This window comes from Pleurodeles waltl, chromosome 9 (genome assembly GCF_031143425.1).
Source record: "Pleurodeles waltl isolate 20211129_DDA chromosome 9, aPleWal1.hap1.20221129, whole genome shotgun sequence".
Lineage (NCBI taxonomy): Eukaryota > Metazoa > Chordata > Amphibia > Caudata > Salamandridae > Pleurodeles > Pleurodeles waltl.
Genome location: NC_090448.1, coordinates 215684215 through 215710821, shown reverse-complemented (window position 1 = coordinate 215710821; position 26607 = coordinate 215684215). Strand labels below are relative to the sequence as shown.

At 41.2% G+C, this 26607-nt stretch overlaps 1 protein-coding gene across 2 annotated transcripts in view; it reads right to left on the bottom strand.

Annotated features, from left to right (window-relative positions):
• The window catches only part of KBTBD8 (kelch repeat and BTB domain containing 8), a 99667-nt gene that overhangs the window by 55465 nt on the left and 17595 nt on the right, over positions 1-26607 (bottom strand). Inside the window, exon 2 of one of the 2 annotated variants that reach the window (XM_069206572.1) lies at positions 10548-10758. The exons of the other annotated variant lie outside the window; for it this stretch is intronic. Within the exon in view, the coding sequence (XP_069062673.1) occupies positions 10548-10758 (211 nt within the window). The remainder of the gene's footprint in view (positions 1-10547; positions 10759-26607) is intronic. 2 annotated transcript variants of the gene reach the window in all.

Genomic DNA, 26607 nt, shown 5'->3' with positions numbered 1-26607 from the left:
CCTGATGGGTTTAATTATGTGCAAAGCCGCATTGACTTGTTTCTGTTTATACGTAAATTAAAATTGTCAAAGATACATGCGATTAACCAAAGAAAGACAAATAGACCTAGTGAGAGACTAGAATTTGAAGAACCGGATGAAACTGACAAATGGAAGGGTAACCTACTTATTGAAGATATACACTTAATGAGACAGCTATGGTCAGTGGAGGATGATTTAAATGAGGAGCTGGGTGAGGATCAATTAGTTGCGAGACTGGAATCTGAAGGAATAAAGATTAGATGAAGAAGGTGCATCAGGTTTTAAATCAAAATCCAGAACTGTTCCAGCCCCATGTGGAGATATGATTGATCAGTTTTCTGATACCGTAATTAAAGGGCTGAAAGCTCTTAGGCATAGGATGATGAGTAAAACCAGAAGAAATAGGAATGGTTATTATAAGACCTTGAACAAACTATCAAAGAACCCACGGATTGTAATCAGAAGTTCTGACAAAGGGGGGGAACGTTGTGATTTGGTCCACAGAGGACTATATGGAAGAAGCATACAAGTAACTATATGATGTAATTTGTTACAGAAGGATTGACATGAAATATGTTGAGGATGTTAAGGTTAAGTTTGATCAAAAATTGGAACAATGGAGGAAAGCGGGGTTAATTAAGGACCATGAACATAGATTTTTGAAGGTTGATTTTCCCAAACTCCCGGTATTTTACCTGATACCTAAGATTCACAAGGACGCTTTTAAGCCACCAGGTAGACCGATAGTATCTATCAGAGGGAGTCTTTTTGAGTATGTGTCCCAATACATAGATTCCTTTCTACATCCCCTAGTAATGAATTTAGCCTCATATTTGAAGGATAGTACCGATTTTTTTAGGAGGATCTTTGATATTGCATGGGAAAGTGAATTTTTGTTGATAACTCTAGATGTCACATCATTATATACAAGCATACCACCTAACCTAGGGGTAAAGGCTGTCGAACATTTTTTACGTATGAGACCAATCAAGTTTTACCACCATAGCAAAATGTTAATTGAAATGATACAATGGTGCCTCGAGCATAACATGTTCTTTTTCAATCAGGAGATTTTTGAGCAACAACGAGGTACCGCGATGGGCACATGTTTCGCCCCAAGTTACGCCAACCTATATATGGGGTGGTGGGAATAATTGGTTCTTAATAATTCCCCCTTGGATAAATGGAATGACAACATAATTTTGTGGTTAAGGTATATAGACGATATTTTCATAATCTGGAAATGTGACATGAGTACTGCTACACAGTTTTTGGAAGAGATTAACATAAATGATTGCAATTTAAGATTCACTGGGAAAGTCCACAAGCATGAGATTTAGTTTTTAGATGTGAAAGTAATGATTGTTAACAACAACATAGAAACAACATTATACAGAAAGCCAACACCAGGTAATAGCATTTTACATGCTACCAGTTATCATCCTCAATCGTTGATAGACAACATTCCATTTGGGGAATTGCTAAGGGCCAAAAGAATTTGTAGCGCAGAGCAAAATTTCAAAGATGTACAAGGAGAAATGATAGACAGACTATATGATAGGGGATATTCCAAACCCATATTAGAAAGAGCAGTGAGAAAAGTAGAATCACGCACTAGAGATTTGCTTCTATTCTCAGGTCATGGTGGAGGTGTATCTAGGACACGTCACAGAACAGGACAGAGATTAAGCAAAGCATCGGGCACAAAGAGGTTCATAACCACGTTTAACACTGCACACTTGGAGATGAGAAAGTTGTTGCAAAAGCATTGGCATATGCTTAAGAGTGACCCTGTGATTGGGGAACAAATATTGAACAAACCTTTAATAACATACAGAAAAGGAACATCCATGAAAGATATTCTAGTTAAGAGTGATGTGAGAAATGTAACATCTAATACAAACTGGTTCAAACCACAAGATGGCTTTTATAGATGCTTAAAATGCAAAGCCTGTAAGAATGGAGAGAATATTAGCTTCATTAAAGAAGGAGAAAAAAATCATACACACTATCAAAGGTAAATACAATTGCAAAAGCGATCCCGTGGTGTATATATTAAAATGTAGCTGTCCTAAATTGTATGTAGGCAGCACAAAATTGCAAGTACATAGAAGAATCTTGCAGCATTTGAGGGCAATTTTAAATCGAGATGAGGCATATCCAGTTGCTAGACATATACATGAAGTACATGGAGGTAAAGTAGAGGAAATAACATATAGTGTTATTGATGGAGTAAAGAAAGACGTTCGGGGAGGAAATAGAGAAAAACATTTAAGGAAATTGGAATCCAAATATATATTGGCATTTGACACCAAAGAACCTAATGGGCTGAATAGTAGTGAAGAGATGTACATTCACTTATATTGAAGAAAAAAGAAAATTCAAGAAGACCAATATATTTAAGGAGTGAGGAGAATATTCGTCTTCTCTCTATATGTGTATACATACATAGAAAATAAGTGTATATAAAGATGCTAGCTTCTCACAGATAAATCAATAGTATTCATATTATCATTGAAGTATAATTGTGATGAATTATTGAGCAGTGTTAATTGCGTTCATAGACTATTGGTGAGGGATAGTATAATAAATTTTACAAATATTGAGGAATTGACACATGAAAAGTAAATGTATATTAGTATTATATAGATGAAGTATTGAACTGTTATTCATTTTAACTATGTAGTGAATATTTGTGACTAAAACAGTTCTTGCACGATATATGGTAATTGAGCACATTGTGATTGGAGTATATAAACTGAGCCAAAATGGAGGCTCACAGGTCGAGGAAGGCGGCAACACCGAAACGCGTCAGGTGAATAAATATGATCAAACTCGTTATGGCCGTAGAGTGCTGCCTTTTTCCTTTAACTACGGAAGAGAAGTGTGAATATATATATATATATATATACACACACACACACATACATACACACACACACATACTGTTTCCTACCTTGCTGGATTACTTCCACAAATTTGACAGTCAAATTTGTAAAGTCAGTGTAAAAATCAGCGGTTGGCAGACAAGAAAATAAAACCTCTTCTTAAACAGCATCATTTGGACATATAACCCATGGTCTGATAATTTTTCTCGGTTGGGTTTTTGTAGGTTAAGAAACGTGGACTTATAATTATTAAAGAGAAATGGTGTTATATCAACAAGACGCACAATTTCAACAATACAAAGATTGCTATCCAAACAGCACGAAGATTTGTATCCAACTTTATGCACATGATTCAATCACAGTAGCTTGTACATCTACAGCCTCATCTTATGCTGACCTGCACAGAAGCCTTTGGCAGACAAAATTACATCATTATTAATGAGGAAAAAATAATGTCCTGGATTTCCAAGACCAGAGCTAGAAATAAGAAATCTATCTATAAAAAGGAACCATTAGAAAAAAAGAATTAGCATAATTTAACCATCAAAGTGTCACTTTCACCTCTATTAATTAAAGGAAGGCAACACATCAGAAGTGCCATCAAGCAAAACTACAAACTGAAAGGAAATCATAAGGTTAGAAACCTTGTCCGATTAAACTGGGTCACCGATGCTTCTAGGGCAGGGTTATGGACCACTGACAACCAGTTGAAGTAGTCTGGAATAGCACAAGAGAAAATAAGAAATTACTCTATCCTTGAATCAACATGGACTACTAGCCTAAAGACCAACTGCTTACTTGTGGGCAGAGAAATATTGCAGATGTACTTTACTTTTAATGCCAAAAGATGGTGCGCAGCAGCTAAAAACCAAATTGATTGAAGGAAGTGGTCACACTGGGACTAAGGACAGGCAAACAATTACAGGTGATTAAGCACAATAACGTAGTGCCTCAACAAGGACTTTCTGGTGTACTAGAAACAGAGGCATTTCAAGGCAATCCTGAAAAAAAATTATCAGTTGAACAAAGAAGGCAAAAAGGAATAGCAGACGCAAACCAACAAAGCAGTGGCAATACCAACAGTTCTGGGTTATAATTAAATTGCCTTGTGTCACTGATGGATTAAGGCACTCAAATAAGTCACGATACATGCAATCTGTCACTCACCTTTGAACTTTCTACTCATCCATCCACTGACTCATTTTTCAATTCCCACTTTGAAACACCTTACTTGTTGTCTGTGCGATTTTTACTGGTGGCAAAGTTTTATATTTGATATAGCTGGAATGATTTAGTAATGATGGCAAGCCAATTAGTATGGCCGTTATTATGAAATGTTATGATAAAGGTACAAAGCCTACAGATAGTTAGTTTGTTACATGGTATCTCACAATGTGATAAACCGTGGATATTGAGGGTTTGCTCTGTGAGAAACCTATGTGTGTCTGATGGTTGTCTTGTTGAAAGGTTTACAATCAAAATTGTAGGCCTGAGTTGATTATGGTGAAAAGCTATGTACCTGTTTGGAGCACTGGAAATGTTATGGAAGGCAGGTTCTCTTTATTGTGAAAAGCATTAGTAAAAGCAAGTAAACTTGTAAGAATAGGTTATCATCACATCGTGTTACCTGTAATCTCACAGATTACCAGACAAAGCAATGATTTTGGCATTTGCTAACCATTCTGACAAACCCTGGGGGTTTTCAGTATAATGATCCTCGTTGGGCCCTGTTGGGAGCAGTTCAATATTGTTTTGCAAGCTCTGTGTTTTTTTCTACATATTTGTGCTTTTATAACTGTGTGTATGGCGGTTGCAGGTTTATTTGCACTTGAACAGGCTGATGCTGAGTACCGTGTAAAGTCAATTTTATAGGGTAAAGTGTTTGATGGGAAAAGTCAGGCCCAGATTTTGTAGGTTTGATCAGTTTATCACACAACCATATGATAGTCAGTATGCCTGATCTACTTAGTGTGGGGAAAAAACTTCCATTAAAGGCAACAGGCTTTTTAGGATGTTTTTTTTTTTTTTTTTTTTTTTTAAATTGCGCTAAATCTTGTAGGTAGGTATTTTGTTACACAGAAGTTCACAGAATACTGTAGTAAGAAACGATTTTGGTGATCCACTTGCACAAATTGTGGGGATAGATATGTTCTACAATAATCCTTGTTAGGCTTTTTTAGGAGAGATAGTATTTTGGCTCTTCTAACTGTATGCCTAATGACTGCCTTGTGGGAAAGCTTACATTCAATACAGTAGGACTGACCTGGATATGGTAACAAGTCAATGATTACAGCTATAGGCTTGGTTGGAGTGCAAGGAAAGGTTATGCCCAATGTCATAAATCTGGCCAGTTTAATACAAGAAAAGTTATTGCAAAGGCAGTGGACTTTTTTTGTTGTTGTTTTTTTTATTGTAAAAAGCATATGGAAAAGCCAATAGGCCACTAACACTGGTTTGTTAGCACATTATGTTACAGGTCGTAGAAAGGCATTTGATTATGTGTAACCAAAATATATTAGGCAAGGGTTTTAGGTGTTGGTCACCCACTCTGACGCACCATGGTTGTAGACTTTGTGTAATTTTACTTGTTAAATCCTGTTGAAAGTGTTTGGATGTTGTGCCAGCTGTAATTTTTACATATTTCTAGTTTTATAAATGTACCCCTGATCATTGCCAGTTAAGGCACACTTCATTGGGCTGTTATAAGTAGTGGTTAAACCCTTGGCAAAAACAAGAGCTTTATTGTTATACTGGGAAAAGTTCTCAGACTCCTGGGTGTGATCTGTTTATAATACAACGCTGCAACAAAACAAATAGGCCTTCCTCCAATGGCTGGTGCTCCTACTGCCAGAGGACACAGCCCAGCAAGTGGGGGACTGAGCAGCTATAAGACTGACACCCTGTGACATGTATAATTCTGGAATTTTGCGGACCTTTGAGGATCTGGAGTTGGCATACGACTTGCCAGCGGGTCACTTCCTCTTTCACAGCGCACTCACCACAGTGTTTTGGAGATGCTGACGACGGGGGCAGTGGGGAACCTCCATCTTTACAAGGGTGTCTAGTCCTGTGCACAGCCTCAGGTAGACACAAAGCAATCACGTGCCTTTATGCGACAATCCAGGTGGATACAAGGTCTCCCCTTACCGCCCTCAGGGAAACCTGGGTGGCCGACTCAGGCACTCCTATTGCAGATGCAGACTTGATTAAAATACTAGCTGGGATACCCAGAGTTTCCCAAAATGCTAGTTTCAAACTAATCAATTTTACTATCTCACTCCAGCAAAGATCAATACATTTTTACCCAGCAGCTGGCTCGTGGTGCCCTCGGAGCAAACTCATGGATGTGGATATGTAACGTAAGGTATAAAATTGTCCTCAGGTGGCATAGTCCTGAGTGGGGTCAGTGGCCCTGATTACAGAGTTCACGGAGCACACACTGTCGGTGGAACCAGCGATGTGTCTTTTGGGCATGTTCCCAAGCTGGATAAACATAAGGTTACCACGAGGTTCATAGATCTCACAGTGATTTTGGTGAAACTGCAGTTTACAATTAATTGGACCACAGGTTTCTAAATGGACAGGGGAGCTGCAGAAATGGGCTGAGTATAATGGGGTGACCTTGCTCCGGGTGACCAAAAGAAGACAGTGCTCACTGGAGATAGCTCAGGAGTGGGATGCATTAGTGGAGGAGTTGAGTCCTGGGACAGAAGGATCGGAGACTGCTTCCATCATAGATTCACAGGGTGGAGGGGTAAGGGTTGGATGAGCCAGAGACGTTTCCCCCTTGATTCCATCCACCATTAGTACCATCTACTGCAGAGAGGAACCTACTGCTGTACACTCTTGGGAAGCTACTAGGATTGCTATTGTCGATCCAAACTTTGCAACTAGGGTGGGGTTGGGGGATGGTGAGGGGTGGGTTTGGCTGGAGTGGATTGGTTACAATTGTGTTGATCTGCAGTGGGTGTTGCAAAGCCTATTGCAGCACCAATACAATTGGTGTCCCTAAGGAGGTCGCCTATAATACCAGACTGTTACTGTCTTTCATCTGTCAATGTTTTGTATTGTGTATGTGACAGAAATACCAATAAAGTGTGGGTGAAAAAAAGTAGGCCTTAATTGCTAATTGTGCATATGTATTGTGTTAAAGGCAATAGGCAAGGATTTTGTTACACGGAATCCTTCAGATTACTGTAGCAGATAAATGTTTTGATTTTGGTACCCCTCCCGAACTAACTATGGGATGGATCATTTGCACAATGGTAATCTTTATTAGGGATTTTTATTTTTACAACTGTAGGTTGTAAATATTTATAATTTTATTATGGTATACTTAAGGTGCCTTGTGGGAAGGTTTATAAACTAATTAAGTAGGCCCGAGACGTTTATGGAGATAAGCCAATGATAAAGTTTATAGGCCCATTTGTTTATAGTGAAGAGTTACAATAGAGGCAGTAGGCCTCTTATATTGTTTGCAAAAAGCATATATTGAAGTACAGACACAGTAGGCAAGGGTTTAGGTGCTGGCTACCCCTTCTGACAATCCATAGGTATAAAAGATTTGCACTGGTAGAATCATTGTTAGGCCCTCTTAGGAGAACTAGTAAGTTGTTTCCATATACTATGTAAATTCATGACTGTATGCCTGATGGTTGCCTTGTGGGAAAGCTCATGCTCTGTCCCAGTGGCATTTTTGAGAACCTGCTGAAAGGGAATAGTGGGAAGGGGGAAATGAGGTACCCACTGGCGAAAGAGGGACGGGCTGGATGGAGAAACTAGGTTTTGACTGGCAGGGAGTGTGAAGTGGGCCAGGGCACAGAGGAAAACAGGCTGGAGAAATTAAAGAGCTTGGTAAGGGGATGAGGAGCATACAGGAGAAACAAGGGTATGAGGAAGGAACTAGACGGGTGGCTGGTTGGTGAAATATCAAGCGAAACACTGAAAACAGAAAAGAGGAACTCAACGAGAGGTTTATAAATGTAAAGTAATCCTGCATGCAGTTCATGGCAAACACTGCATTGGAAATGGAAAGATACACCCTTAACAGTGCACAGCATCAAGTAGGAGATTAATACTAATCTTGGCTGACCGAAAGTCAACATCTCCAATCGATGGCTGAAAAGGTTGGTCATAAAAAGCCAATAATTGGAGAGATCCAAAGCTCACACTATGAATTTTGTAAGACAAATATCTGTTTTAGAGCTGCATTCTAAAAACAAACCTCCCAGTGACTGCTCGAACTTGAATTGGTAACCAACAGAAGCACCAGGGTTATTTTGTAGGTGCATGCATGCATCGTCTGTGTGCCTACAAATGATGGACAGGTCCACCAAAGGCTTTTATTTAGTTACAATACAATAGATCCAATGACAAGAACTATTGGCTTTGCTAATGCTTGTTGATAAAACTGCCTCCTTAATGAAGGTGTAAAATATAGGCACCATAGAGGCGACACGTTTAATAGGTTAACCTTGGTAGGTAGCTTAAGTATGCGAGGTAGGCTAGGTATGACAGGTAGACATGGTCATTGGAATTATGCAGCAGAAAAGACCAAATTATGCAGCAGAGGTAATTAAGCAGCAAGAAAAGTCAAATGTGCAGTGTACTGCAGCACTGCGTGTGTCAGTACTACACCACTATTTTGTCATTTTAACCCTATCTAGGAAAATGTTTCACCTCTTTAGGATCAGATTCATACAGCAAATCGCAATCCGCTACTAAAAAGGGACTATCTCAGCATGCCATTATGGATGGCGGTATTTTTAATAGCTTCAGGTCCTTTCGAGCTCGAAACAAATTCTAGAGGCCCTGGAACTAGGGTAGGTAATCTATGCTAGGTATGATGGTAAGATGAGTTGGGCATGGTCGGTAGGTTTGGTAAAGTAGGCTACTGTAGTAGGTAAGTTAGATTAGGTAAAGTATGATGGGTATGGTCAGTAAGCAGATATGGTAGGTATGATAAGGGAGGTATGAGGTATGGTAGACTAGTATAAGTATGGTACAAATCATAGTACGACTGTTGTGAAGCAGCAACATGTACTCCAACTCATAAGGCACATTTATTTGCATACAAGATGTTTTATGATATATTCAATTAAATAAAATGTTTATAAAAAATGACAGCTTATAAATACAATTGAAGTCGTGTAGGAGTACCATGACTTTCAACCTTCCTCCTCTATATGGTCAAACTTTCCAGTGACTGTTCAATAGAGGGTACTTCATACCATAAATATATACTTCTTTTCTGTTCTGTTCTAATTCTACCGCTGACCAAGTCCTACGTGTGGCGAAACACATTTCGCCTACCTCATTGATAGCTTAATTCCTCAAACCATGCAAGTTGAACAATATATAAAATTATTGTTTGAAACAAATCGTATGACTAAGACATGAATTCAATTCAAAGAAATAGCACGAATAGGGTTAAGATAACCCATGACTAGGAAGGGTGCTCCGCTTTTAACAAGCACATATAAACCGAAGGAGACTGAACACAAAGGTTAAGAAATGTACTCCAATTAAAATTATCCATTTCAAATATCTGTGAATTAGGGAATGCACTACAACTTTGCATGATTCCTAATGCCCTTTTTTGAAGCTATATTACCATAAGATTGCAACCGCGATATATCGAAGAGAGGGTGGATTGGGTTGGTTTATGCAAGGCATTCCCTTATTTCATCAAAACTGACACAGAATGGCTCTACGACTGCTACAATCTTCCCTTCCCCAGAGGCTCTCCAGCAGGAATCTAAAGCACAAAAGCAGTGTAGTCAACTGTTGAATGCTGGCAGTCAAACAGGACAAGTTTCAAGAACAGCATGTTGAGGCAAGTAGCAATATCATTGATCACCTGCATGAACACCAGCAAAAGCTGGAAACTGAGCAGCAAACATCTCTACCTTATCCTGCTTCTGCAGCATCAGGCTAGCAAGTCCTCAAAGTAGAAGTGCCTCCTTGGACTATTCCAATGACAATCATGATGGATAATATGCAGTTCAGAAAGAACACAACTATGCAGTCAACTTGATATTTTCTGACCACACAAGTTCAATGTTGAAGCACGTCAATGGATCATCAAATTATGGGTAGACTTCCAAACTACCACATGCTACATTAACCTGCGAGTGGGAATGTTGATCAATCGTTCACTTGGATGATACATCACTGCTGGCTAAACAAACTGCATTGAGCCCACCCACTCACACTGGTGGTACTAGTGGGCAAGAATCCTACTAATATATCCATGTAATACAAGGGTCACACTGGGTTACCCGTTTGATTGTTTCTCTCTTAGCTCCTATGTTCTTATACTTATAGACCGCTAAAGCCACTGAATGAAAAGCAACAAAACTGACAGCAAAAGCAACCAATGATAAGCAATGAGTTTGACCAAAGCCTATCTGCCTACCAGACAACTAAAAGCTATCTACTGGGTGAGACCTAAACAACTTAACACATCAGATACTAAAAAAAAGCATATCAAGAGAACACTATTCACAAGGCATGTTACAGAGAATATGTATTTCGATTGTTGCACACAAATTCTTTTAGCAGAAAAAAATAAAATAAACCTGTAGTGATGAATGCAAAACACACACACAAAAAATAAAAAAAGTTATTCACGCGTACCTGAAGTAAGGACTGATTGCAGCGAGAACATTTCTGTGACAAGGAAACTGTTTACCATGATCCACTTCCACGATTATATCAGTCAGCTGTCCCTCATCATACATGATTTTGAGCTGTTGAAGAATACTGCATGCATGGGAGGGGTCCATGGAACTGCTGGCTGCAGTTGAAGGTGGAATTCCATTTTGGATTTGTAAATGACTGCCTAACTCTGCAAGGGAAAAAAAAAAAATTAAGAAGGTTTTAGAGTCTGTTTGAGATATCTTTGGAAAACATCACCAATATACCTTTACGAAGTCTTATGGCTACAGATATAAAACCATTAAAAAAATCCTACATTAAGAGCCTTTTTATATAGTCCCCACGATCATTGCTTTACAAAGCTCGAAAAATACATTATGTAGGAATGTCCATCTTTTGCACTGGGTACCCCCAAATTTCGTCTTGACTATCAGCAGGCTGTAGAACTTTCTCCATTGTACGCCTGTTGAGTGACAAAATCTGTGCTCCCCCTTTCAACACGATGAAACTGGCATACTCCTAACTGCCATATTTAAGTTGCCCATAAGTCCCGAGCCTACAGTACAAAGCAAGCCTACGGCATCAAAGTTAAATGTCACTTGTAGAATGCAGCAAATATTGTGTATTCTACTACAGTGACAGTATAAAACATGGCTTCAGGACTATCATAGTAGCCTGACAAACAACTTTAAATATGCAATTCTATCTCTTAAAATAAACCACTTTGACAGGCCTAAACCTTCCTTTAAAATATTAATGTGTCACTGATAAGTATACCTTACTGTTCGGAAGACAGGGTGCGTGGTACTTGAAAGTAGGACATGTAGAACTTCAAAGTTAAATATGTTCTTCCAGTGAAAAGGCTCCAAAGCTATTTTCACAGTAGCAAGGTTGGATGTTCCATAGGAAACCACTGGGATGCAATATTACATTTAAAATGGTTAACTATGGCTAGAAAATACCTAGAAATTTCATAAGTTGGCTCTTTGAAATAGTCACTAAATTTACTGACAAATAAATTTTTAATAAATATTATAGAAAAGGTACTTTTAGAAAGTTACCTTTTCCCTGACTGAGGCCTCAGAGTTAATTTACTTTCTCCTCCAGCTCTTCAAGTCATTAAAATCTGAACGAGGTGTGAAAACTGCTCCAAGAGCAAGAAACAAAATCTTAGATGTAGGGGGGCATTTCTGTTCCACTGTCAGGACTATTTGGGTTGTGCCCAGAAACTTAATTTATTTCAAAAGGGCCTGCACTGTCATAGGCACTTGCCACCTGGACAGGCCCCTTCTTCGTTTAGCCTATCAGCCTTGCTCCAGTCACAGTAGGGAGGGAGCTGCTCCCAAAACTGTGACCACAGAGGAGCGGTTGCTCATTTCACTGGCCACATTTCCAGAGGGGCAAACAGGATCTGCACAAGGGGAAAATTATTTCATCATCCTGGACTTATGCAGAAAGAGGCACTGAGATTTTTTGCTGCAAGTCACACAGAAAATGCTGTTTAGGTAGGTAAGGTTATCCCCTAGGAACATTTATCACATTGGTTAAGGAAGGGTCAGGAGTCCTCCACAGGCAGATGACTGGTCACAGGCATAAATGCGGCATCCCCAGAAACCTCCTTAGAACACTACTGGACCTGTGGAAGATCAGAAGAGGACTGGACCTGCTGTTTGCAACCTGTGGAGAGCTCCGAAGAACTTGACCTCCTCTCTTGTGCCCAGGACCAAAAAGACTCCAAGGTTCCCCTCGCTGACCTCCAGTTCAAGTTACAGGGACATAGCAAACAACAAGAGGCCTTTTCGTGCAACTGCTCAGCTAACCAGTTCCAACTGATCTCATCTTGGACCTGCTACTAGCCTCTGTTGGAGTGAGTCTTCACCCCCCTCCCAAGTGCTGTCCACAAAATACTGGACCCTCATGTGGTGTCAAAAGTGTACTCCATATGCTACATAGAAAGTTTGTGGCTCCAAAGACCTCCAGTGGATTGGGACAAACCTGCTAAGATGAGCAGGCAAAGATGTGTTGCTGCTGGGTTGAGCTTTACCACAGCAGAATATCAGACTCAGTTGTACCTGGAGGAGAAGGTATCCAGCCTCAGAATACCCTATTCAGTTGTGGCCTGCAGCCTTGCCATGCTGGAGAAATCAGAGGTTAAAAATAAATGACTAGTACTAAACCAGAAATCTTCACTGGGCCAAGGGACCAAAAGTATCACGCCAAAAGTCAACAGCTTCACCTGGACCCCATCCAATGGCTACACAATGCCATGGAGCCCACCTCAGACACAGCCTGCTGCCTTGCCCGGTTTGAGATTCTTGACTTCCATATCAGAAGAAACTACGGATATACGATGGATTACAACGTTGGCGGATGAGATACTCCATCCCAAATGTGACAGATATCCCATCCAACATATTACAAGTTCCATTATACCCTATGGCACTTGGATATACCGTCCATAGGTTTTTACGTCACATTTGTGACGGAGTATCCCATCCGCCAAGGCCATAATCAGGCCCAAAGTCAGAAGTTAAAACTTCCAAGTGGGTCCAACCTGGTTTCTGTATCCAATCCACACACTATCGTGGTAGGCCAAAAAACGCATAATTAGGTACTTGTCAAGTGCACCCACATGACTGAGGTTGACAAGATTTTTTGGTGTAACTTAGAACCTTAAAAATTCATAACTTTGCTTTCAGTTATTGGATTTTTGTTATTTTATTTATTAAAATTTACTTCATTTTTCTAAGTTGGCATGTGGTTTTTTTATGCGGAGTTTTGACCTTATTATGAAGCCTGTCTGCTCTGTGTCAGAGTCACTGAGGCGTGAGCTCAGGTTATTTAGTGATCCACCCGGACATGCACTGCGATTACTTAGGTGGATATTTACCCCTTCTCAAATAATACTCCAATCTCTTACACATTACAAATAAATACAAAAAAAAAATATATTAAAAAAATTATTCTCTTAAAGTAACATTTCAATAAATAGAGCAAAAGAAAGTGAAATAAATAGAAGCTATGTACTTAAGTACACACTTTAAGTACCCCATGCTGAAATCCACATGCAAGCTTTCTGGAAACAGGAATATGAGAGTTTGTGATGGGTGCCGATTTGGCTTGTCGCACACTACAAACACTTTGGGACCAATAGAAATGTGTGACAAAGTTTTAGAAGGTCTCTAGTGTGTATGTATTAAATACAACCGACACAGGAATACCCACATAAAAAATGAAGATAAGAGGTTAAGACCATTTCAAACAAACAACTATGTAGGCATACCATTTTACCATTTATTTAATTGTTGTCAGCCTATCCGGCCTTAACAATAGTACACAATAAGTATCAATCCATCACACGCAATAAAATTACATTAAATAAAACATTGTAATAAAAGAAAGACTATACTTGCGTTTTTGATTTTACATGGCCCTAGGTGAATCCAATATACCCTGCAATATCATAAAACTTGATAATTAGCCATAATTGGCATAAGACTCTTTACTTATTCTAAAAGCATTATAGATCTAAAATTTAAATATCCTATTCTTGCACTAATCATTTGGGTTCTTGCGATACCTGCCAGCAATATAATAATAACCCAGGACCTAGCCCGGTTTGATCAGCAACCTTCAACGGTTTCCCATATAAATGATAGCTAGGATAACACAGGTAATTATACTTAGGCCAACTGTGAGTACATTAATGAACGTAGCTTCCATGCTTCCAATATATAAGTTGAAACCTTCGCCACAATATGTTTCTCAACTGATCGCATACAAAGCACTTCCGCCTCATTACATTTCCTGATTCCGTATGATCTAAAAAGCGGATGTAAGTACAGTTTGCGGAATTTAAGCGTAAAATTATATAATAAAAGGAAGTGGGATAATGTTTCTTGACCACCATGAAGGCAAGGACAGCAGTCTGAACCGCGCTGTGAGACGGCTTGCCATCTGTTAGTCACCGCCGTCACTGGTAATGTACCCATACGAAATTTAAAATAGAGAGCCCTTTTTTCTTCCGGATAAATGCAGTCAATGAAAAATGCTGGTTTAAGCTCTTGATTGAACAAAATGTACCGCTTGAGTAGAGGGCTAAGTATCTCACACATACTCTGGGTCTTTTGGTCCCAGTATGCCTTTTTAATGACAGATAAACTTGGCCTTCTGATTTTCCCTGGATGAAGCCAGAGGTCTTCTTGGCCAATAGCAGCCAGGGTAGTTGAGATGTGTTTAAACCAAGGCAATTTTCGATGATTTTGTAGCTTCATGATGTCCATGAGTGTATCTCTGTATGGTTTGAGTTCCTCTTTTGACCAGATACGGATCCAATATCTTATTGGGGCCAATGCAATGTAATCCTCGACCTTTCTCATTTGTAGATCAGTTCTCAACGCAATCATTGGTACGGCAGTGCCTAAGCAAAGTAATCGGCGTAGAAAATTATTCTCGGTTACTTGTATTAATGGGGTCTTTCTAAATCCCCAGATCTCTGCGCTGTAAAGTGCTGCAGTCCTTGCTTTGGTTTTATAAGCAAGCAGTGCAGAGCTCACAGAATGATTGCCTGTGGCTTTAGCAAATCTAAGTACCGCTCCAGCGTGCTGGGCCAAGGAGATGTTACTTTTGTAGATTTGTGATTTCCATGTCTGTTTTTCATCCAGTCTGCAACCCAGGTAGTCATAGGTAGTCACTCGGGCCAAGGGCTTGTTGTTTACCCTAAAAGTCGAATGCATCGTTTGTTTTGGGTTAAGAATCATAAACTTTGTTTTCCCCTCATTAATTACCATGCTCCTTGAAGTGCAAAATGATTCGAAACCCCTAAGTAGACGATGCATTGCTATCTCTGTTCTTGCCAGTAGTACAGCGTCGTCGGCAAAAAGCAGGATAGGTATACTTTCGTTGGCTAGTTTTGGCACATCCAGATTTAATTTCCTCAGATCTTGGCTTACCTTATTTATATAACAGTTAAACAAGGTTGGGGCCAAAACACATCCTTGTTTTACACCACGCTGGATTGGAATTTCTGCTGTATAATCATTTCTCATAGAATATCTAACCCTGGCAGTATTCCCTGTATGCAGTAGAATGAACAGCCTTAGAATTTTTCCCTGTATGCCCATTTCCGACAATAACTGCCATAATGTTTGGCGATTGACGCTATCAAAAGCTGTTTGGAGATCCACAAAGACCAGATATAATGCACAATCTTTTAGGGTGGCGTATTTCGCGCAGATCATATTTAGCTTAAAAAGTTGGTCTATTGTACTTTGGCCTCTCCTAAAACCAGCTTGGTGTGTCGATATTAAATCTCCATCCTCCAGCCATTGATCTAAACGCAGCTGGATCAATTTGGCGAAGATTTTTCCAACGCTGTCAAGCAGTGAGATAGGCCTATAATTGCACACCATGTCCCGAGGTCCTTTTTTGTGAATTGGGACAATTATTGATTTCTTCCAAGAGGTAGGAATTACCTCGTGGTGCCAAATACTGTTGAATATGCGTGTTAGAGCAGGCAGCCATAGCGTTAACTGATTACGATAGACGTCTGAAGGGATACCATCTGGGCCTGCAGCCTTGTACGGCTTTTGAAGGAGAATAACTTGTTTAATCTCTTTCTCGCTGAATTCCGGTATCAGCTCCATTGCGCAAGGGATGGCATGGGTTACTTGCATGGCATTTGTGCCGGGGAGTTCGTTTGGGACTAGTTCATTCTGGGTTCCATTTGTCGATCTAACAAACCTTTTTGATAATGCTACATAGGTCGTTTGAAGTGGAACTGCCTTGTTTGATCTTTGATTACTACCTTCCAGTCCTTGGATGAGGCTGGTTGAGTTATTTGTACTCCGGGATGCCGTCTTGACCTCATCCTGATACAAGGCGGTAAAATGCTCTACCCAGAGTTGTGGGTTGATATTCAGTTCTAGGTTTTTTGAGGGGCCTTCGCATCCCCATCTGACAATCTCCCAAAACTTTTTGCAGTTTCCTGCCGATATTGCCTGCAGGAGGGATTTCCAGAGCTTATGTGGAAATGTCTTCCTTTTATATCTTAGTAATTTTTTGTACTGTTGCCTGCATTCATAAAAGTATTGCTCATTATGGTTATTCAAATGCCGATTCTTTAGTGCTTGCGATAAGGTATTTTTTAGTTTCAAACACTCTTCATCGAACCAGCCTTCCATCGTATTAGGGTTAGTTTGGGGATGCTTAATTCTTTCCTTTGTTGTTTGTAATAGCAAGTTGTTAAAATTATCCAGGAGGGGTAAAGCTTCATTAACTGGTAGGTTTAAAAACGTACTAAGTGATAGAAACCAGGTTTGACTAGGTACGCTCAAATAGGGTTCATCTACGTTTGACCTTAGTATGTTTTTCCTATTTGGTCTCATGGTTATAGCTAAGCAATTTCCGTTAAATGGAAACTCAACCTTCCCCAGGCTTGCGTCCGGATGGATTATCTCCATTAGCAATGGGTCGTGGTCACTCTCGATCCTGTCCCTTATTTCCATATCGATAACATAATGCCAGGCTTCGATGTTTATTGCCATATAGTCAATTATACTATGTCTTTTTCCAGTTCGAAAGGTAGATTTAAAAGTTCTATCTGAGTTGGTTCTTCCGTTTACTGTGCGAATTCCGCCTTCTATTAGTACTTCAAAGATTAGTTCCCCTTTTTTAGAATCTTGACAACGTTGGATGAGGGGCGTTGGTATATTCCAAGCGTGATCTTCCTCTACTACTTGTTCATCCCAAAGGATAGAATGGGGTTTAGTGTTAAAATCACCACATATTAGTAGAAGGGTTTTACAAAACTGAGGGGGACGGTTGTTCGCTTAACCTAGTATTGGGTTCCTCCAACCCTTAGATCTTTTATTTAAAATATGTTCTTCGAGGAGCCGCACACCAGGCGTGACTTGGGCCCGGCTAATGGGAGGGAAGTACACGTTTACTATTTCAAGTGACCACTCCTCATGTTTTACTGCAAGCGTCTGGATTTCCTTGCTTAGTATGGCATGGGTTACAGCAGAATTTCCCAATAGCGAAGTTCTGATCCAAATGATCAGACCTCCCGATGGTCTTCCTTTTTTTTGTTTGATAGCAAGTATGTAAAAAGTGGAAAACCCGTCTAGGTCAATGGCGTTGGTAGACCAAGTTTCTTGGAAGCAGCTGATATCTTGCTGTTTAATAAATTCAACCCAATCCTTATCTTCCATTTTGCTTTTTAGGCCTGCAATATTCCAGCTTAAGATTTTTAATGTAGGACTAGTACTATTTTTTATGTTTGAGCTGCCCATTTGTTGCTACAAATTTCTAGATGGTTGGTCTTCATCATTCTGCAACTGTGGGGGATGGCCCCTGCTGTTTCTAGGGGAGTTAACAAGCAGGCAGAACCTCATATTGCTCAGGTTTATTCGTTCAGGGAGTTGTTGTTTGGAACTAATTGCTCCCTGTAGTATCGAACCATAATTGCCTTCTACCTCTTGCCTGCCCGAAACATTTTGCTTTGGAGCTTTTTCAAGAAATATTATTGGATACGGTTCCTTTTGTGGAGTAGCAGTAGATATTCCCCATGTCTTCATCATGTTAGAACATTTTAAAATCTGTTCTACTATCCAGGGTGAAGCCCAGACTGTTTCTGTTGATTCCCCGTTCTCCAATTCTTTCCTTTGCATAAATCTTACTGAGAGGAGGTCTTTAGTTGTTACATTCTGCAGAGCTGGCAGAGAATTGACCAAATGTAGAATGTTAGTCCTATTTAGAATGTCATGACTTCCTCTTGAGGAGTACTCGGGAATAAACGTGATTATGGCATCAGGCTCTTTAATTATTGCAGTGCGAATCTCGGTATGCCCTTTACCTCCCTGTGACCATCTTCCTTGAGATTGATTATCTTCCTTTGCTTTATTGTAAATAGTAGCTGCCCGACTAGTCAATGTTCGTTCTACCTGGCATTTTTCCCTCCCGAATTGCAACTCCTTGTTCCTATGTTCCTCATGAGGTTGTCTTTTTGGAGGCCAATTATCCTTTTTTCCTTTAGTTTCCAAGTCAAGCACCGGACGCGGTGGGGCAGGTGGATCAGTCACCCACCCTGGCTGGCTACTAAAGTTGTGGTTTCCCGAACTTGCCTGAGAGCAGTGTTTAACTTTTGACCGAGGTGCGGGAACCGGGGCTATTGTATTATCCACGCACAAGGTTTTTCTTATGCTTTGTTCGCTTCTTGTGCATTCTGGGCTCTCTGCCCTTCCGTTTTCACTTTTGCTGTTTTCTTGTTCTACCCCCTCGGTAATAAAGTTCAGAGGCTGCTGACGTTTTCCATTATGGACTCCTACTGTATTTGGATAATGCGCCTGAATTGAGTGTTCTATTTTTATGGCTGGGAGGTGCTTATCAATGCCGGTACTTGAATTTGTTGTCTCTGGGCTCCATTTGTATTGTCCATTAGCTAGGGGATCGTTTGCCTCATTGATCCCGTGATTTGTACCGGGGTCTTTTTCTGGCCTCTTTCCTTTGTCTAAGTCGTGCCCAGATACTTGGTAGCCCCTAGGACCAATGGGAATTCGGTTTATATGAGAATGGTGGGTGCAGCTTTTGTCGCACAATAATCCAGGATTTTTATTTATAAAACTAATATCTTTGTCAGTTGGTTTCTCGAGACTCTCGGGCTTGATGCACTGATCTTTAGGCTGCTGTTGAGTAGACTCATCGCCTGTGTTCCTGGTCTGCCCTGTTGGGCTTGCCTGTTTCGGCATATTTTGAGCCTTTTTTGCTGGAACTTTGTTGTTTCCTCTAGGTTTTTTCCATGTGTATTTCCATCTACCTGTTTGTTGATGCCCTTTACTCAGAGTCTTTTTTTTTTTAACTATATTGTGATTTCGATTGCTGATACAGGACTTTTGATGATTCTCTCCGTCTTGTCTATGTGGGTTTTTACGTCTGGGTGCTCGTCTCGTCCCGTGCCAGAGGGCCCTTCTTTATCTTCGCTATCTATTGGTCTTTCAGTTAATCTCGATTCTATTTTTGCTGACTCGTGATTGCACGCCTGTGTGTTTTTGAGACTAGATTTGCAATCTTCGATTATGTCTTTATTTACTTTCGGAACTTCCAGTAATTTTTCCAGCAGTGGGCCACAAGCTTGCCTGTCCATCTTGTCCATATTTTCAGCCACTGCCTGATGTAACAGATTTTCCCTTATTACACCCTCTACTAAGGCCATCCTATGGTCTATGGTCTGTAATGAGTTAGTAAATTGTTTAGTTAGCTCAAGTTGATCATAAAATTTTTGAGACTGGACCATGATCGTTGTTGCTATTGAGTCCAATGTTGTGCATATAACTTTCATGATGCTTAGAATTGGTTGATCTAATGGGGGATCGTCTCTATTTCCCCAGGTTTGCTCACTTTGCTCATTATTTGTCTGGCATTCTAGGTTCTTATCATCCTCTCCTCTATGACCTAACATTATACTACCTTCCAAGAGGTTTAAGTCTTCCGATGTTATACTGTTTAATTGGGGCTCTATACTACCAATTACGGAGTTGTCAGGCGAGGAGAGCTCCAGACTACAAGAACTATGATCAAATCTACTCAATGTTAGGTTCGTTTTTACAATTTGGCTTCCATGATGAAGCTGTGGCGTAGAGAGCTTGTGTGAGCATTTCTGTGGTGATTGTTCTATTTCAGGCCCCTTTACATTTTGGAGGATTGTAGGTTCTACTTTTAGATGAGGTAAAGGGAATGTCAGTGGAGAGCTCCCAGAATGTAGTGGTCCCATTAGGGCTTCCGAATGAGGTGATTCATTACCTTTTCTTTTTCTTTTTCTTTGTCTTTGTTCTTCCGAGAAACTGCCCCATTCTGGGGAACTAATTGACCCCACTTCACTACCCACAAAGGAGTCGTTTGTTCCACAGGGTAGTCGTGATGGTCGGGCAGGTCGCTGCTGGGATGGACAGGAATCCTGATGCCCGGTCTCTAAGAGCTCCAGCTCGCCCTCCACATTATTGTCACCTTTTTCCCCTGATGACTGATGGGAGGTCGCTAGCTTTAGAGCTTTGCATCTGCAGCCAATCAGTATTTAGATTTATATGATTGTAATAGTTGGTAATAGTATTTATCTTTGATTTAATTTTCCTTGCTCCCCTGGTCCCACCTGGGTCCAGGTGCGTTGGTATATACTGTTGTCTCCTAAGTGGAGGACTTGCAGGGCCCCCCGCCATTTCACCTGCATTCAGTGATACATGCCCCATGTCGTCAGAGTCAGTATGGACTAGCAGCATAGACAGCATAGGCCCTGGTGCCGCTTCGGGTGTCCCACCCGGTTCTTCTCCTGGTTTGCTTTCATCGTTGGGAATCCCATTGTGGGCTTCCTCAGCTGCTGCGACCACTCCTTGGTTTATAAATTCCCCTCGGGATGACTTAGTGGCTCTAGGGTCCAGGTCTTGGTCTTGGTCTGACCCCAGATCTTGTAAGCTGTTAGGTTCCTGCTCTGGTCTTTGGGGTTTCACTGGATTACCGAGTGCCTCGTTGGCCTGTCTGGCTTTCTTTGTTTTCCCTCTTGTTCCAACCATTTTTTTTTTTTTATTGTTTGAGAAGATTGGGATCAGCAACTTCAACAATTTCCGGGATCTGTAGGATGCTTCTCTAGAATATATAGAGCTTGGCTTTGCTTGCCTTGCTGTGTGGTGACGCGCACAATATGCACAATACGCCGTACAAAAGCGCGGTGTTCGAATTATATCTGCCCCTCTAGCGCAGTTTAATGTATCGATTAATGGCCTCCTCTGGTTCTCTGGTTCTCTCTATCTGGCCCCTTCAGATCCTCTCTGTCTCTGTTAGTGAAGGCTACTTACGCCTACTTGCGTTACTTATGCATTGTTTATGCACTGCTTATGCATTACTTGATGCGCTACTTTGTATGGCCCACTCTTGATCCGCTCATGGCCAAGCCACAGGAACCACTTAGGTCACTTAAGTCACTTAAGTCACCCAAGTCACCCAAGTCACCCAAGTCACCCAAGTCACCCAAGTCACCCAAGTCACCCAAGTCACTTAAGTCACTTAAGTCACTTAAGTCACTTAAGTCACTTAAGTCACTTAAGTCACTTAAGTCACCTAGGTCGGGGTAATATCCTTAGGTTGGGTCAGGTCAGGTCAGAGAAAAACTAGATATGGCTAGGTACCGCTGTGGTGGCTGAAAACAGCGAATACCCTCCTTGGCTCACCTCCTTGGCTTCACCTAGTCCATGTGATGGCAGGGCAGGGCAGGGCAGCAACTCCAAGCTCCTCTGGTACCCCTCTAGTGCTCCTCTCGTGCTCTGGGACTCCGGTACTCCTCTGGTGCTCCTTCTGGCTTACTGGCTTACTTAGTGTCCAGACCACGCCGTAGTCCACACCGTGACAGCGTGACGGCGCTGGTGAAAAAACAGGCAGCAGCCCTGGTCGCACCCGCCTGCTCGCGGAAGCTGCTCCCCCCTGCCAGCAGCTTCTGCCCCCCGGACCGTGCTCACTCGGCTTCCCGCGGCTGTTTCTCCTGCTAGCACGGGGAGCGGCTAGCAGCGGCAGCCCCCAGACCGTGTGCCGTGCGCCGGACGCCGGACGCCACGCACCTCGCGCTCACACTTGCACTCGCGGTGAGCAAACCGCGACGCGAGCCACCCGGCACCAGCGCTGTACGTCCGAGCTCCTCTCTCGTCTCTCTCGTGTGTCCGCTGCGTCCGCTCATGCGAGACTCTCCCGGTAGGCATACAAAATAGAAATGCAAGAAAGCTACCGTATGGTAGCTACCGTACTTCCATACTTTCAGTACAACGGGTTATTATAAACCTGTGGTCCCCAACATTTTGTAAGCAATGAGCAACATTTTTCTGCCAAGAGAAATGAGCAACATCCAAACTATCATGGAACATATGACCATAGATGTACTTGTAAAACTTGCCATCAAGAATCGGTGTACTAAATAATCTACAAAATCAACATACAAATTGGGAGTAATTAGCAGCATTTGGGGGCCATCTAGAGTATAAATTGTTCATTTCAGAGCCCAATACAGGCTAGTGGTTGCTGCCAAAATGTGTGCTAATTTAAGAACTAAAGGGCAATTGGTGCAGGCTCTTCTCGAAGAGAAGTTTTAAAAATAATGTCAAACTGTGAATTAAACAAGGCGTTTGAACTGAAAAACTGGCAATAATCGGAAGGATTCAGATTTGTCTCTTGGCAACGATCTTACCAAAATCAGATTTGCACATGTCACTGTATTTGCAAATAGGGATCGAAGGAATCCCACAGTGATCTTATTGGCATTCGGGTTGAGATATGAGTGATTGCAAGACAGGTTTGTTTTTGTGATTAGGAGCTTTTATCCTACATAAAAATTGGAAAGATTTTCTTCAAGGGAGTTGTTGACTTTCTGTAGGAAAGATTACTTTTCTGCGTTGACCCTCTAAATTTTTTTCCTTTTTTTGGACCCTAATTGTGATAGTTTCAGAACTCTGAACTTTACTCCTGATAACCAGGAGTATAGTGCCTGTACTTTCCCTTTAAACATGGCCAAATAGGCTTATTCCTGAGTGGCACATATAAGTACGTAGTACATGGTATAGAAGATGCACCCAGGACAAGCTAAATGCCACTGGCGGAGTGGAGCACTTATTGTGCAATCCATTACAATGCGATGAAAACATGGACATAGGACTGCCCTGTCTTACTGGACTCCTGCAGCGCAAAACCTCTAGTGTGATCTGTCAAAATAATCCTTTTTGAGGGGTAAAGACCGCTCTTAGCCATAGCTATTAGGGGATTAAAATCATGTTAATTTAGTGTCTGGAAGGATTCCCCCCAATAAGCCTCTGGATTATTATTTGGGGAACCTGGCATTTCCCCAGTGGCTCAGTTGACATTTTAATTCCGTCACAATTAGCACTTATACATTTCTTCGTTTTATCCTGCTAACAATATGCAATTAGCACACCTTACACATTTCCAAAAATAGCCAAGCTATCACTTTGTATTTTTCTTAATTCTCCAGATTACTTTGCATGCTTCGACAGAGCAGAATATATGGCCTACCAATTCCATAACACACACCAAGTTCACTTGAATGTGGAACAAGTCAACAGAATCAACGTCCTGCTGGTGCACAGTTTTAAGGTTTTTTCATAAAGCTTTTGGTAGGCACACTTAATGTTGAAAGCTGGAAGGCCAGAGTAGAGGTTTCAATCTCTGTTTTACCCTACCCAGATGCTATACTCTTTAACAACCACTAGATGCCCCTCCCCCCTCGCCTCTAGCAAAGAGGAAGCAGATCCCTTTCTAAGAACAAACCAGTCATTAAAAGTGCCATGTCATTATGTCTCGGATCTGGGGAACAAGTGTCTCAGAAATACTAGCAAGAAAGACAATGAGTCAGGAAACAAAAGGGAATAAGTGTTCTTCCAGTGCAACAATGGAAAAAGCAGATTTAGATCATCTGGTGAGGACATTTCATAGTCCCATGAGGAACACGTTGCTTGTGAACTACAGTTTGGGTACCAATGTAATAAATACTGAAGTGACAATTGCAGTAACATAGAAACAAATGAGAAAGAAACAGTCGACTGCATCCTACCAAGCAGGTCCAAATTCAAGACTCTCTGGCTAAACACAAATACCTAGGAACTGTTACTAGGACCTGTGGTTTCAGAACCTTTCCATCAACCGATCCAGTAATACTGGGAACTCAAACTCTTTCCTTCCCACACAAAAAAGCAGACAGTCTTCTAAGGTAGGCAAATTATATTTTAGTCCTCAAACTAATGAGTCCTCCATGGTAGTCCTCAATCATTCAGGAATTGTCTGTAGAATTCCACCCTCCTCCTGGCTTCCCAGGATTGTACAAATCTAGCATCATTACATGTAAAAGGATAGACATAAAGCTCTCAGCTAAAACCCTACACTAACAGCTAGTACACGATGCATGACTCATCCTCAAAATGTCTTTATCACACCTAACCAGACTAGAATACCCTTGCCATAGAGCAAACGTTTAGACAGTAGATCTATATGCTAACACTTCAATCGAAAGCTTCTAACTACCATTGTTGACGGTGCACCACCGAAAACAATATTCAAAAGAGTCCTATTCATTAATATCAGTCCATTTTAAATTTATTCTTCTTATCTTTTTTAAAATAAGCCAAACATCACAATAAAAGACAGCCACAGCCAACGAGTTCCATCCATACAAAGGACTTCTTATATTTCCGATGCAGGGGCAAGGAATGGTTCGGCTGCAATGCCGTTTATGTCAGGATGCAAGGTTTTGATACGGAATACATTGGATGTTCTGTTCGCAATATGAATAAGAATATGACTGCCCAAAACGAATTGAATTTATGTCCCTGAAGAAGTCCTTTGTATGGACGAAACGCGTTGGCGGTCTTTTATTGTTGCTATACTTAGATTTCATTGGGAAAAAAATAAATAAGAGGTTCGACTTCTGCTAAAGGTGGTAGTACAGTAGGACTGTATTCACAACTTCGGGTGCCCAGATACATAAGGCAGCACCTTCATGAAATCTCAGGATCAGTCACATGACTACAGCCCCAAAAACAGGGAACCTGACAATGAGGACCTGATGGACTCTTGACATTCTGGCAGAGCTAGATGATCTTGCTGATTATACAAAATGGTGTACACAATCCAAAGCATCTGAAAATGGAACTGGTAGTTATGGCAATGGAAATAGGGGTGAAGATTAACAAGTCTGATGTAGTGCATTAAAGCAAGCTCCCAAGTGGTCACAGGTGGGGTGAGTTGGTGTCTCTGGATTTCAAAGCACAGAAAGTCAAAGCCCACAGCAGAGTGGAGCTGCGCTGGATTCTGGAAACACGTATAGCACAGTAACGGCGCATCTGAGGCTTATCTGTACAGGAGGCAGGAGGACATGAATGGACAGCAGTTGCCTTATGTCCATGTCATAAGTGCAGTGACAAATCAACGTTAGGCACAGGAGGCCATAACAAAAATGGGTAAAGGTTCACTTGGAGCATTAGCGGAGGTCACAGGATTGAGTCCCAGAGACAGTGCACAGCGGTTGCAAAAGAAAGCAGTATTAGTCATAGAGGATGCACTTTGCGAAAAAGCAAAGTTGGTCGCTAGGAAACGTTGGAAAATTTGTTCAATCCTGTGGGGGGAGAGAACATACTGCAGCTGATTGAACAGTGAGGTCTTCTACAGGACTAGATAAGTGACGCTTTGTTCTGAGGACTTAAGACAAAGGGAGGAGAGAAGGGGCCAATTCCCACTAGTAAGTGTGAAAAACACTGCATAGAAACTTAGGAGAGAAAGACAACCCATCCCTGTTGGGAGACTGACAAGGCTGGTTCGTGCTCAAACCAAGTAAGCCTGTCTAAAAAAAGAACCATAGAAAACACCTTTTGCAAAAGGACCAGTTCAGAACGTGGCAAAGAGGACACCTGCTCTAAAGCTGCAGAGGAAGACATTTTATGTTAATCTTTCGAGGGGGAAGGGTGTAAAAGATGTAGAATCCAAAAGGTACATTATTGTAAGGTACAACTACCGCAGAGAAAAAGAACCCACATCATTTTCATAAATGTACACCCCTATTTTTAAAATATGCCATAGAAAATCTGTTGGGGACAAACCCTGGAAGTGAGGCTTGGCGGGTTTTTAATACAGAGTGGGTTGGTGGTGGCTTCAAAAGGAGTTGCGGAACAAAAGTCAGGGAACTGGTCCTAAAGAGCATGTGGCTTGAGTTCTAGTTTGAAAATGGGGCTGCTCCTTCAACTTATATACACAGAACTAATTTGTGTATAGACTACGTATTCTTGTACAAGATATGCTGTGTGCCCTCAACAAAGGGAACATCTCAGACATTTCTATCTCAGACCATATTCACATGAGGTGATATGGAAAATCATGGTGGAGTTGGGAAAGTGTCCAAAGAGATATAAAGGCAGGGGTAGACTCTTGAGGGACCTAATGAAAGGGGCATGGATGGTGAAAGTAACTGAGTTTTTTGTGTGCAACGTGGATGATGACACTTCCC